Here is a 14,143-nt window from a genome sequence, read left to right as displayed (position 1 = left end):
GCATACAATGTGCACAAGGTGAAATTAGCAACACAACTGGTAAGAAAACACCATTGTAAATGACATTCCTGCTTAAACGTGATGTCTGCGTTGCTCAGGCGTTAAGATTCCTCGCATAATGACGAAGTGTTGTGTTACTTCTTAGATTCCATTCATTGCATAAAGTGTCCTTTGGAATTCAAATCTAATGAAAGACGGGATCAGTGCATCCCAAAGGAAATCGAGTTTCTTTCCTTTCTCGAGATGATGGGAATCACTTTGGTGGCACTGGCGTTGTTTGGAGCCTGCACCACTGTTGCTGTATTCGCAATATTCTACGTCTATAGACTCACTCCAATTGTTAAAGCTAATAACTCTGAGTTAAGCTTCCTTCTTCTCTTTGCCCTCACACTTTGCTTTCTGTGTTCAATTACGTTCATCGGTGAACCTTTAGTTTGGTCTTGTATGCTCTGCCACGTAGAGTTTGGTATTAGTTTTGTTCTTTGCATATCATGTGTTTTGAGTAAAACAATTGTCGTGGTGATGGCATTCAAAGCAAAGTTTCCCAACAATAATATGATGAAGTGGTTTGGACCAAGACAACAACGGCTGATGGTTTACATCCTTACCCTGGTACAATGTGCAATATGTACTGCCTGGTTAATTCTATTTCCACCTTATCCTTTGAGAAGCACTAGTCACTCTCATGAGATAATCGAGTTTGAATGCAACGTGGGATCTTCGTTAGCATTCTATTGTGTTCTCGGTTATATTGGATTTCTTTCCTGCGTGTGTTTTGTGGTAGCTTTTCTAGCTCGACAACTTCCAGATAACTTTAATGAAGCTAAGCACATAACGTTTAGCATGCTTATCTTTTGTGCAGTTTGGATAACTTTCATTCCAGCTTACATAAGTTCGCCAGGAAAATATGCTGTGGCAGTTGAAGTATTTGCTATTTTGGCCTCCAGTTTTGGTCTGCTTATTTGCATTTTTGCTCCAAAATGTTATATTATTCTTCTGAATAAAGAAAAGAATACAAAGAGGAACATGATGGGCTCGGTGTCTTCCAAAAAAAGCTTTGGAAATGTTCATAAATGAGGCCCGGATATTTTCGTAGGTATTTATTTTTTGACGTAATGGTAGCGAATACTAATTCCTTGTGGACAGACGTAAAGCTGAGTGTTTTACCAGCACCCATTTTACACAATCGAACAAAGCTAAAATAACCAGCAGGAAGTGCAATTTGAAGTTCGGCTGTTAATTTTTACTATTTTGAACATCTCCCCGAGCTTTTATCGGAATGGAAAGTCGTGTATGACCTATTTGTATTTAAATATCTATCAAAGTCACTTTTAGTTTCCTTGTCGTGTCCTGAATCTCTTCATTGCGTGGAATTTCGATTTGAAACTTGCTTTATCTCTCAATAAAAAAATCAGTTCTGAAACTTGGCCTGTTCATGTGTACAAAATGGATTGCTCACATCGTTTCCTCAAAACACATTAATAAAAATGCCGTCACTGTGCTCAGCTGATATGGGGGAAGGGGGTGGGGGGTCGCTGGGGGAGGTTGTAGTGATATTGGTGGTGGAAAGAGGGGGAATACTTAGAATCTTTGAGTTCACCATTTTGGCGGTACTGAATATTCGGCCTGTTTCAGGATTAGTTTCTTATTCATTCTCCAAAGAAACTCATGAATTTGCTTCTCCTGCTCTTCCCTAGCTGCGTATTTTCTCACTGAAGTGCTGTAATTCACTGGCAAGTTATAAGTTGAGCATTTCAAAGACCTAATTTACTGAGTCAGTCCTGAAAAGTTTGTTCTTCGTGCCGACAATCGCGTATTGCATGCATACATTTCCAACTTGTTTGAAACCAAGAGAGATTCCAAATTGGTCTTTTCAACACATTTATCCATTGTGGGTGCACTTTATCTACAATATGTCCATGGATATGAATCCTTTTCTTTCTAAATAAAGATGTCAAAAGTGTTGGTGTTCATCGAGGGCAAAATTACAGAAACAGTTATTAAACGCAAGCCGATTAAATATTTGATGAGCAGTAACATCTTTAATGACGAATGGAGGTACTTAATATGGAAGTCGTATTTATCTAACTTCCTTAGTGTGATTTGAACCGAATTCTGAGTGTGAGGGAAATCAACAATTCTGGATAAGGAGATATCTATAGACCTGCGTTATATCACGATATTGCGGAAGGTGAGTGGTCCAGGAGGAGAGTTGAACGGTCCTTGGCAGATTGCAAGTCCTGAGATGGAGGGACGTTACTGTGGGAACTGGGCTGTGGGATGGTGATGTTGCTGCGGGGAATGCTCCTGCTTTTTATGATCCATAGCAGAGAAATAAATTTATCTCTTCCATGTAGCAGTCACTGCCTCCCTTTAGCTGTCAGGTTTCTAGGCAGCAGAGAAAAGCCCGATGGTAGAAATGCCTGAGTTGGGAGACAGAAAAATTACTGCGACTAAACCTTATTTCTATATTTGAATTTCAATCCGTTGCCCGGGTAGTCTGGTATCAAGCCTTTCCAACATTGATGAATTTATTAGATGTCTTAAAGAATGGAACAGGTGTAGTATAAAAATTAGGAAATAGTTGATGTGTTGAATGTAGATTTCCATAAATATTACGTAAGATAACGTATTAAAGGTTACTGCACAAGATATGAACTCATTTTGTGTGGATTTATTTATTAAAACAAGTATAAAATTATGATAGATGCGTCATTTCCAGGTTAGAAAATTGTAACAGGATGCGGCAGTGATGGTCTTACAGCTATTTATAATATATATTATTAGTTTGTTTGAGGGGATAGAGTGTGCTGCAGACTTACTTCCTGACGATAGGAAGACAGGAAAACATTTTTGAGGTGTAAAATGATTGGGAAGAATATCTACAAAGGGATATAAGCAGGCTCAGTGAATGGACAAAAAATGTCAAATAGAATCTGTTGCGGAGTCGTTTAGCGTCAATTTTTTCAGTAGGATAGATAGAAAAATAAAACTTCGTTCAAAAAATCATATGGTTCCCACTTTAGGCAGGAATGAGAAAGAATTTTTTTTTGCCTCAGAGGGTCATTATCTTTGGAATTCTCTTTCCCAAAGAGCAGTAGAAGATGAGTCATCAAATCTCTTCAAGGGCACGTTTGATTGATTTTCCGTCCACAACTGAATTAAGGTTGTGAGAACAAAGAAGGGAAGTGTTGTAGAGGCTGCAGTCACATCCTCATTAACTTACTGAACGATGGAGTAAGATCAAGGTGGCCGATTTGATGGAAAGACAACAATGCTATCAGCAGAGATAGTAAGAACTGCCAATGCTGGAGTCCGAGATAACACAGTGTGGAGCTGGAGGAACACAGCAGGCCAGACTGCATCAGAGGAGCAGGAAAGCGACGTTTGGTTCCCAATCCGAAACGTCAGCTTTTCTGCTCCACTGGTGCTGCCTGGCCTGCTGTGTTCCTCCAGCTCCACGCTGTGTTATCTTTTATTGATGCTATCAGCAGATTTGAAGGGAAGGTAGTCAGGAATGAGTGGAGTGGCACATCCTGAAATGAATATTAGGCTCAAGAGTCTGCAGATGGGTTTTGTACCTTCCTCATCCAGATCAGTGTCTAGTTTGCAGATCATGGGAAAACCATGCCACAGCAATTGTTTTCAGATTGGCCATCCTTAGCATTAGCTTTAAATTTCATGTGGAATTTGACAGCAAGTTTTATGAAGGGCACTCTTATTTTGTTGAGCAGAAGTGACTTATGTGACGGTGTTCTTGTGAAACTGATATACAACCAGTTGCTACTTAACAACTTATCATGGCTATCTTCTCTTTTTCATGGATCTTCTTCACATTTTTGGACCCAGCAAATTTTAATGTATCTTTGTCTTCTGTCTGGACTCAAAACAAGCACAAAACAAGGTGCAAATCAACATTCCCTTTGAAATATAATGTTTAGAACATGCTCAGATCCAGAGTTGCTTTGTAGAAAACTTTAATTCTGCTCAATGAAATTGGAAGGGTTTCTAATGTCATTTTGTGTTAGTTCATTGGTTACTGAACAGCCATTTAAAGCCAAAAAGACTTGAAGGTATTGTCAGTAAGTTAGGGGAAGAGAAAGATTAATACTCATTTTTTACAAGACGCAATTCACTGCACTGTCGTGTAGGTTGCTACAAGATACATGTTGGAGATACAGTGAGATGTCATTAACAGTTGGAACACTGTGCTGTTCATAGAATCCCTAAAGTGTGGAAACAGGTTTTTGGCCCATTGAACCCTCCAAACAGCAGCGCACCCAGACCCACACCCCTTATCCAGTCCCTGTAACCCTACATTTTCCATGGCTAATCCACCTAGTCTGCACATCCCTGGCCACCGCTTGACAGTTCAATATGGCCAATCCACCTAGCATGCAATCTTTGCACTGTGGGAGGGAATTGGAGCACATGGAGGAAATCTATGCAGACATGGGGAGACTGTGAAAACTTCACACAGACAGTCACCTGAGGGTAGAATCAAATCTGGGCATCTGGTGCTGTGATGCAGCAATGCTAGGCACAGAGCCAGCGTACCACCAAGGAACACAAGAAGAACTTACGGTAATTGGTAGTCAACCAAGGGTTGGAGTCAAACCTCAGAAGTCTTGGGGATTTCCAAATTTGGGATAATCACTGGCTGTTTGCTGAGGGAGGCTGTGATGTTAGGAGGTTGGATCATGCCTCTGGGCAATGGTACTTCAGTGCAGCTGAGAAAATGAGGTTGAAAGTTTATCAGCAACAGTGTGTATCTGATGAAACTAAGTGGGATAGGAGATGGGGGACTAATCCCAGGGGTAGACATGGTTCAGTAAAAGTAGTTGTCATTGAAGGATTGGAATTATCCTTCTGAATAAGTACTGGAATACAATCTCTGCAACCAGAACTACATGAACCCAGTGCTGCAGTATGTACCACCAGAACAGTGCAGTCATTGAGGCAGTCCATGTTGCAGCAACTTATGACATGGATTTTGAAGGATGGATCAGCAGAGCTGAAGGATTATAATCCCTTGTGAATCTTCATTATAATGTATGATGTACCATATCATTTATGTACGTGGACAGTTACTGAGAAATCTATGGGATCTATCTTGATTGAAATATCCGTTTGATGTGCGGCACGATGTGTTTCCATATTCATTCATGGGACAAGAACGTTGCTGTCTGGCCAGTATTTATTGACCGTTCCTTGTTATTGTTTAGAAGCTGGTGTTTAACTGCTTTCCTGAACTGCTGCAGACCATGTATGGTCCTGCAGACCAGTACGTGGTCCCGTAATGCCTTTGGAGAGGGTGTATCAGCATTTTTATCACTGTATACATGAAGATTTACCAAATGTTAATTCTGTTTGTTAAAATCTCCTCTGCACTCTCTCTAAAGCTTCCACATCTTTCCTATATGAAGTGACCAAAACTGAACACAATATTCCAAGTATGGTCTAACCAGGGTTTTGTAGAGCTGCAGCATAACCTCACAGCTCTTAAACTCAATTCCCCTGACCATAATCCTTCTTTACAACCCTATCAACTGGGGTATCAACTTTGAGGGATCGATGGACGTGACCCCAAGATCCCTCTGTTCTTCTACACTGCTGAGAATCCTGCCAGTAACGCTGTATTCTGCATTCAAATTCAACCTTCCAAATGAATCGCTTTATACTTTTCTGGGTTGAATTCCATCTGCCACTTCTTTGCCAAGCTCTGCATCCTGTCAGTGTCCCGTTGCAACCTACAACAGCCCTCCACGTTATCCATAACTGCACCAACCTTCATGTCATTGGCAAACTTACTAATCCACCCTTCCACTTCCTCATCCAAGTCATTTATAAAGATCACAAAGAGGATAGGTTCCAGAACATTTCTCTGCGGAACACTACTGGTCACTGAGCTCCAGGCTGAATACTTTCCATCTGCTACCACACTCTGTCTTCTATTGGACAGCCAGTTTTGTATCCAGACAGCCAAATTTCCCTGAATCCCATGCCTCCTTACTTTCTGAATGAGCCTTCCATGTGGAACCTTATCAAACGCTTTGCTAAAATCCATATACACCACATCCACTGCTCTACCTTCATCAATGTGTTTTATCACATCCTCAAAGAATTCAATAAGGCTTGTGAGGCATGACCTGCCTGTCACAAAGCCATGCTGACTATTTCTACTCAAACTGTGTTTTTTCAAATAATCATAAATACTACCTCTCCGAATCCTCTCCACTAATTTGCCCAACACAGAAGCAAGACTGACCTGTCAGTAATTTTGAGGATTATCCCTATTCCCTTTCTTGAACAAGGGGATGACATTTTCCATCCTCCAATCTTCTGGTACTACTCCAGTGGACAGTGAGGACGCAAAGATCGTTGTCAGAGGGGCAGCAATCTCTTCCCTTACTTCCCGTATAAACCTTGGGTAGATCCCATCTGGCCCAGGGAAATTATCTATCCTCATGTTATTTCAAAATTTCTAGCACATCTTCCTTTCTAACATCAACCTGTTCGAGCATATCTGCCTGTTTCATGCTATCCTCACAAAATTCAAGGTCCATCTCACTGGTGAATACTGAAGCAAAGTATTTATAAAGGACCTCCCCCACCTCCTCTAACTCTGCACACAAGTTTCCTCCAGTAGCCCTGACTGGCTCTACCCTCACTCTGGCCATCCTCTTGTTCCTCACACAAGCATAGAACACCTTGGAGTTTTCCCTGATCCTCACTGCCAAGGTTTTCTCATACCCACTTCTCACTCTCCTAAGTCCATTCTTCAGATCCTTTCTGGCTACCTTGTAGACCTCTAGATCCCTGTCCAATTCTTGCTTCCTCAACCTTAAGTAAGCTTCTTTCTTCCTCTTGACTAGGTGTTCCATATGTCTTAACATCCAAGGTTCCTTCACCTTACCATCCTCTCCTTGCCTCAGTGGGACAAACCTATCTAGTACTTGCAGCAACTGCTCCCAAAACAACCTCCACATTTCTGTCGTGTATTTCCCTGAGAACATCTGATCCCAATTGTTGCGCCGTAGTTCTTGCCTAATAGCAGTGTAATTCCCCCTCCCCCAGTTAAATACTTTCCCAAACCGTCTGCTCCCATTCCTCTCCATGACAGGGAGAGACATAAAGGTCAGAGGGTCGTGATCACCATCACCGAAATGCTCTCCTACCGAGAGGTCTGACAGATGGCCTGGTTCGCTGCCAAACTGTCGCTGGAAATTTTGGCTCATTCAAAAATAGAAACATTGCTGATCTCGGAACAGTTCATGGCATTGTTTGGCGGTCTCAGGGTGATAGCATAGTGTTCGTGGCAATTCGTGAAGATTAAAACCACGCAGACGTTAAGATGATTCTTTCATGATCATGTTGCCTGATTGCTGTGCCGTTGCTTGAAGCTCAGTACAATTGCCATTGGTAAGGCAGGCCATTGAATTTCATAATAATTGTTGCCGAATGCATCCATTTGAACTGATACAAAACCCCACAAAGAACTGCAGATGCTGGAGATCTGAAACAAACAGAAAGATGATTGCGAGAAAGACTCAGCAGGTCTGGCAGTATCTGAGGAGATAACGCAGCGTTAATGTTTCGACTCCTGCGACTTCTTCAAGATGGTCAGTTCAGTTCTGAAGATGTCACTGGAGTAAAAGCATTAATTCTCTTTTCTGTTCAGAAATGATTCCAGACCTGAGTTTCACTCGCACTTTCTGTTTTAACTTGCGCTTATATTTCTGCTGCAAATCATACGTGAAATACGTATCCGTGAATTCCTCAAAATAATCCTTCCAGCCGACCTTAAAATGAAAAAAGGTGTTTCATTTTATAACGTTCTTAGCAGGTACCAGAACATTTTACGGCCAATGAAGTGTTTTCATTTTGGCATGCGGTCACTGTTGCAATGTACGAAAATATTGAATCCGTTAATTGCTAAAATCCAGATAGAGGGTCATAAAGTTCCCTCTTGTTCTCCGCATTGATAGCAGAATGGTGTGGAGGGAGAGGATTTAGTCTATGCTGCCTGAGACGCCTATTCAAAAATTCTATTCATATAGCTCCATCGTCCAGCATCAGATATCACCTCATGACGATGATTCCCCCCTTTAAGCACATCACGAATTCCCTCTGAATAAGATCCCAGTGATTTCTATGTTTCTCTGGAGCTTAGGATGTGCCAAGACTTGCCCGTGTGATATTACCTTTGTGGGTTTTGAGGCGATGGCTCAAAATTTCCTTCATTTGGAATCAATTCCAATTGAAAGAAATTGCAAAATGGTGAACTGAAACTGCATATAAAGGTTTTTGTTGGGAAATTCCAATCGCAGTGACTCTTGCTGATAAAAGATGTTTTGGCTTTGGGGCCTGTTCACTCTGTTAACACCTGTATGGGTGGACCATCAGCCAGCCTGTAAACAGTGGGAGGAATTCGACTTACTCAGTTTATTCAAGGCTGGAGACATTGTTCTAGGCGGAATTTTCAGCTTGCACTCCAACGTAGAATATCGGGAACTGTCATTTGCAACCGAACCCGAAGCGGTAGAGTGTAAAACGTTAGTTGGATTTTGCACTGAACAACATCTCCTTAAATATTTACGAGATGTTATGTTCTGCATGTTGGGTGCATATTTGAGCCTCTTTGCATATGGAATTATATCTCAAATTGCAGTGAAAAAAAGTTGTCTTTCAGCTGTGAAGACCATTATGCAAATGTGGGTTTGAGGAGTTGAAGGAGAAGTGTTTTTCTGGTGCGCCGGCACCGTGTCGTTTGCTGTTGCTTTTGACGCTTTCGTATTGACAATTTTATTATGAACTACTGTATAATTCAATTAATCGTACTGCCGCATCTGTCTAAATCATTTAATTCGTCAAATACCAATGTCATTTCTTTCCCGTTCTGCTGTCGTATTTTTTTTAGGTTTGATTTCAGAGAATTTCGCTTTGTGCAGGCTATGATGTTCGCAATTGAAGAAATAAACAGGAACCCTACACTGCTCCCGCACTTTACGCTGGGTTCCCAGATTTATGATTCTTGTAGCATGCTGTCCTTGTCTATGAAAGCATCCTTAAAGATTTTGAATGGGCGAAGGGATGCAGTTTCAGAGGATAACTGTCGGAATGTGAATGCTATTGTTGCGGATTCTGGATCCTCACAGTCCGCCGCAGTTTCAAGGCTATTAAGCCCTTTCAGAATTCCCATGGAAAGTAAACTACGTCAAATATTACGACAGCACAACATCACGAAATTGCTATAGCATTGTGTCGTGGAGTTTTTTTGACCGCAGGGAAAGATATCTTTCAGTTCCTCGTGACCGCACCTGTTATGAAACATCCGTCTATTCCAATTCCATTTTCCAACTTGGCTTGTAGCCATGCATGGTATGGCTTTTCAAGTATCTTTCTAAATAGTCCTTGAATGTCTCAAGAGTTCCTGCCTGTACCACCGTCTTAGGCATTGACTTCCTGATACCGGAAAATAAAGTGCTCAAATTCCCTCTAACGCTCCTGCTCCTTACCTTAAAACTAGACTCCCGGTTAGTGAGTCCTTCTCTAAGAGGAAAGTTTCTCCCGACCTACACTTCCTGTGCCCCTCAGAACTTTGCATAGCTTAACCAGGTCCCTCCTCAGCCTTTTCTGCTCTGTGGAAAACAACCCTATCCGATCTAAGAGATAGTAAAAACTGCCGATGCTGCAGTCTGAGATAACACAGTGTGGAGCTGGAGGAGCACAACAGGCCAGGGAGCATCAGAGGAGCAGGAAAGCTGATGTTTCGGGTCGGGACCCATTTCTCTTAAGAAAAGATCCCTATCCGATCTAATCTCCCTTCACAGCTATATCACTCCTGTCCAGTAGTCAATCTGGTGAGTCTCTTCTGCACCCGCTCTAATGCAAGTGCATCCTTGTTATATTATGGTGAGCAAAACTATTTACAATACTTCTGCTGTGGTGTATCATTATGTACAGCTCTATCATAACTTCCCTTTTTTTTTGTTTTCTATTCCTTGACTAAAAAACTGTAATGAGGTTGACTACACTGATGTAACTTTCATCTCATTTGAGATTCACAGTAAAATCACCTCAGATAAACAGTGAAAATGAGAAATGAAAGGTGACTAGATCACTGCAAAGAATGGGAGTTTCACATTACGATTTCATTCATTCACTTGCCATTGTTATGGTATATAAAATCAAATGAAAACTTATGTCAATTACTATTCGTTAACGTTAACCATTGGCAGTCGACCTGGTATTTGAAATTGAAGTGTTTTTGAATAAACAAGGCAGATATGTTTTTTTCTGATCGAGAAATACTTTATTGATCACATGTCTCATTAATATTGTATAAAGAATTTTTGAGACAACTTTCGGCTGCAGCTATGAAATATTCACAACAATTGCTTCCAAATTTTGTTTGTACTATTTTCTTCTAGTGTCCATTTGATATTCAGAATCATCTTAGTATATATTTGCAGTTTATTATTAATTGTTAATGGTTTGGTTACCTTTAATCTTTTTCATAAATCAACGAATTTTGTCCGAGATGCTAAAGGTGCTTTGATGCCTTTGTTGCTAAAGGTGATATGGAAATTTTGCTAAAGGAGATTGCAAGACAAAACATCAAAGGCATCTAATGGATAGGAAGCGAAGCTTGGAGTTCCACACCAATCCTTTCTTCGGAAGAAAGCCGAAGATTTATTTTTGGAGCGTTAGGAATCTCAATTCTACACGCAAATATCCCCGGTTTTGAGGCATTTCTGTATCGAACGCACTCATCTGCAGACCCAGGAAATAGTTTACTGAAATAATTTTGGGAAACAACTTTCAATTGTCGTCTGAGCTCGGCAGAGAATCGAGCAAATGGAACAGAACAAACGTCCAAATGTACAGGCCGAGAGAATTTGAAAACCATTAAAAATACCTATACTGACGCATCTCAGTTGAGAGTCACATAATGTGTTTAAGGCAACTTATGCTGCAGCGCATGCTCTGCGCAACATGGTCGGATGTGACACTGTGAAAAAGGCGTCCCAGAATAACACGTGACAATCCGTCCGATTTTCATTCACACCAGGTATTGAAACTACATTACAGGTGAAAAAGAATCTGACAGTGCTCCAAATATATTCGAGGTAGCACAGAAAATAAACGCCTTCAAAAAAGTTGTTTCTCTTTTGTAGTTCATGCTATTTCATTTGTTTTGTCTTAAAGCTTTTGCAGTATTTGAAATGGTCAATTTCACCGCTAAGATTGCAGAAACTGTGCACTTCAAAGAAATTGGGGATCCTGTGGCAAGGTACGACATTGTAAACTGGCAAAGTGCTGGGGTTGCGGCTGATATAGTTACGGTCGGATATTATGATGGATCTGCGCCTCCAGGCGAAGAATTCTCCGTTGTCGAAGAAGCAGTTGTTTGGAGTGAGGGGCGAAGGAAGGTAGTCTAAAATTTATTGTCTTGATATCTTTCTTTTTGTTCTTTCAAATCAATAAATTACTATTGATGAGGCAGGGAAGTCTATGCAAATACAGCTCCTTGTCCAATTCATCCTCACGGATGCCCTGTTACAATGGCTATCCTGCGAGGAAAGGCCAGAATGGAATAAGACAACAACAATAACTATGAGGGACCGGATTAACATGCTTCTGCTAGTAATGTAGAACCCTGAACTACTCATCTTGTGATCTGTCTAAATAGCACTATGGCTGTTGGCAAACTTAAATTGAGTTAACCAGAAACAAATCTAGAATGAAATTTCCACAAATTCTTGTTAAAATGTCAAACTGATGTCCTCCTGCTCTCCAGGGGGAAACGATGCTGCCTGGCGTGACTCCAGATTGACAGCAATGTGTTTGAGTCATAACTACTCGGTGAAATGGCCTAGATCGCCAATCAGTTGCCACCACTAACTTCACAAAGATAAATACTGTCATTGCCAGCAATGCCTACAAGTTGTGAATGAATAAAGACCAATGAATTGTTTAAGTTCCCACAAGAATCTTCCAAATATAGGTCAGACAAATGCAAAATATTGTGGATGTTGGAATTCTAAAATAAACCCATGAAATGCTGGAGACGTTCAACAGACCTGGTAGCATCTCTGGAGAGAGAAATTCAGTTGATATGATTTTATTTTCAGAAGAAACGTTAGTTCTTGTTTCTGTTTCCACAGAATCTGCCAGGCCTGCTGGGTTTTTCCAATATTTTCTATGTTTGTTTACAATCGAGGTCAACTGGTAGTTCCTTACATGGTCCATTGGGATATCATTAAACCACCTTTTCCACGTTTTCGCCTTTCCCAGCCACCTTTTATGGTTAGTACAGCACAAATCCAAATCAAACTTCGATCCCACATACAATTGCGACTTTTCTGACATTAGTCTGTGTTTCTCATCTCGAGACCCAGTGTTGGATCTTGCAAGGCTCTAGACATTTATTCATCTCATTTACATAAGGCAATTTGCTATGAAAGTTGTACTGCTGGAACAAGGAAAGCTGCCAGAAAAGGGCAACCTATTTGCTGCTTTGATTGTGTGGAGTGTGCTGAAGGTGAGATCAGTAATATTACAGGTACGTATGCATGTAAACACACGTATATACTTAACTATTCATTCATTTTTTTGACCTATTTATATCATTTTAATTTCTAGAAGAACCATTATTTCATGTACTCTTACTTTTTTAAAAATAGATTCCTCCACATGCGTAAAATGTCCTTGGGATTATTGGCCAAATGAACAGCAAAACCAATGCATACTGAAGATAACAAAATTTCTCTCCTTTGAGGAGATCATGGGAATTGTTTTGCTGAAACTGGCATTAACTGGAACCAGCTTCACAGTATCTGTAATCATAATTTTCTGCATTCACATCAACACTCCCTTTGTTAAAGTCAACAATGCAGAATTAAGCTTTCTGTTTCTTTTTGCTTTAGTGCTGTGCCTTCTCCACTCAATAATGTTCATTGGAAAACCTTCAGACTGGTTTTGCATGCTATGCCACATAGTATTTGGGATTACTTTTGTTCTCTGTGTTTCTTGTGTTTTGAGCAAAACCGTTGTTGTAATGATGGCCTTTAATGCAACTCTTCCTAATAGTAACATGATGAAGTGGTTTGGGCCAGTACAACAACGCCTGGCCATTTTCACCCTTACATTTGTACAATGTCTAATATGCACGGCCTGGCTAATTGCATCACCACCCTATTCATTGAAAAATGCTAATTATTTTAAAGATATTATTATCTTAGAATGTGATGTTGGGTCTGTGAAAGCCTTTTCCTTGGTTCTTGGTCATATTGGATTTTTGTCCTGTGTTTGCTTTGTGGTTGCTTTTTTAACTCGCAGATTGCCAAACAATTTCAACGAGGCCAAATGTATTACTTTTAGCATGTTTACATTCTGTGCAGTTTGGATAACATTCATTCCTTCTGATGTGAGTTCTCCTGGCAAACACATGGTGGCTGGAGAAGCGTTTGCCATTCTGGTATCCAGCTTTGGCCTACTTGTCTGCATTTTTGTTCCTAAATGTTACATTATCCTGTTAAAACTGGAAAAGAATACAAAGAAATATTTGATGCAAAAAGTCACTTGAAATAAAAGATACTCCTCATTTTCCCTTGATTTAACACCTTTGTAGCACTATATTAGCTCAACGAAGGATCTTAAATTGATCCAGATTGTTCAGCAATTGCTGCCTAATAATCAAATCACAGCTTACGGTCATCATTGGAAACTGGCAATCAAAGATGATTTTTTTTGTTGCATCTAGGAGGCAAGTCAGGCCTGAGTTGATTCCTGTCAGTGACATATTATTCACAAAGCCATTGCATAACAGTAACATTAAACAGCTTGCTTAACCTGTGTGCAGATGTTTGAAACCTTTTGCCCTTCTAAGTAATTTGAAATAATGCCGGCAGTTTTCAAACCCAGAAGTGGTGACCTTTGGCACATTTGCAATATGAACAACGATTTGAAACAAATTAACATTGACCCATATGAGGTCAGCGGAAAGGAGATGACGACACTATTCTCATCGCTAGCAAATGTCGGTTCTGAATCCCACAGGGGAAAAAATCTAGTTCCAATTGTTCTGCTGGAAGACCACTTCAAAGGATCCATAGACCTGCACATTTCGGGATTGTGG

General features: G+C 40.5%; 2 protein-coding genes across 2 annotated transcripts; both read left to right on the top strand.

Moving 5' to 3' along the window:
* Positions 1 to 8: 8 nt before the first annotated feature.
* On the top strand, positions 9 to 1,077 carry LOC125481812 (vomeronasal type-2 receptor 26-like; the record flags this gene model as incomplete). The annotated part of the gene is made up of 2 exons (XM_048593725.1): positions 9 to 39; positions 146 to 1,077. Coding segments are annotated over 2 exons (963 nt in total), but the record flags the coding sequence as incomplete, so codon positions are not given.
* An 874-nt stretch (positions 1,078 to 1,951) lies between these two features.
* Positions 1,952 to 13,636, top strand: LOC109927636 (extracellular calcium-sensing receptor-like). The gene is given in 5 exon segments (XM_020527628.2): positions 1,952 to 2,058; positions 8,921 to 9,207; positions 11,212 to 11,435; positions 12,454 to 12,568; positions 12,690 to 13,636. Coding segments are annotated over 5 exon segments (1,680 nt in total).
* Positions 13,637 to 14,143: the final 507 nt, after the last annotated feature.

Source organism: Rhincodon typus, unplaced genomic scaffold (assembly GCF_021869965.1).
Source record: "Rhincodon typus isolate 14 unplaced genomic scaffold, sRhiTyp1.1 hic_rhity00003678, whole genome shotgun sequence".
NCBI classification, from domain to species: domain Eukaryota; kingdom Metazoa; phylum Chordata; class Chondrichthyes; order Orectolobiformes; family Rhincodontidae; genus Rhincodon; species Rhincodon typus.
This window is presented reverse-complemented; position numbering and strand designations above follow the sequence as displayed.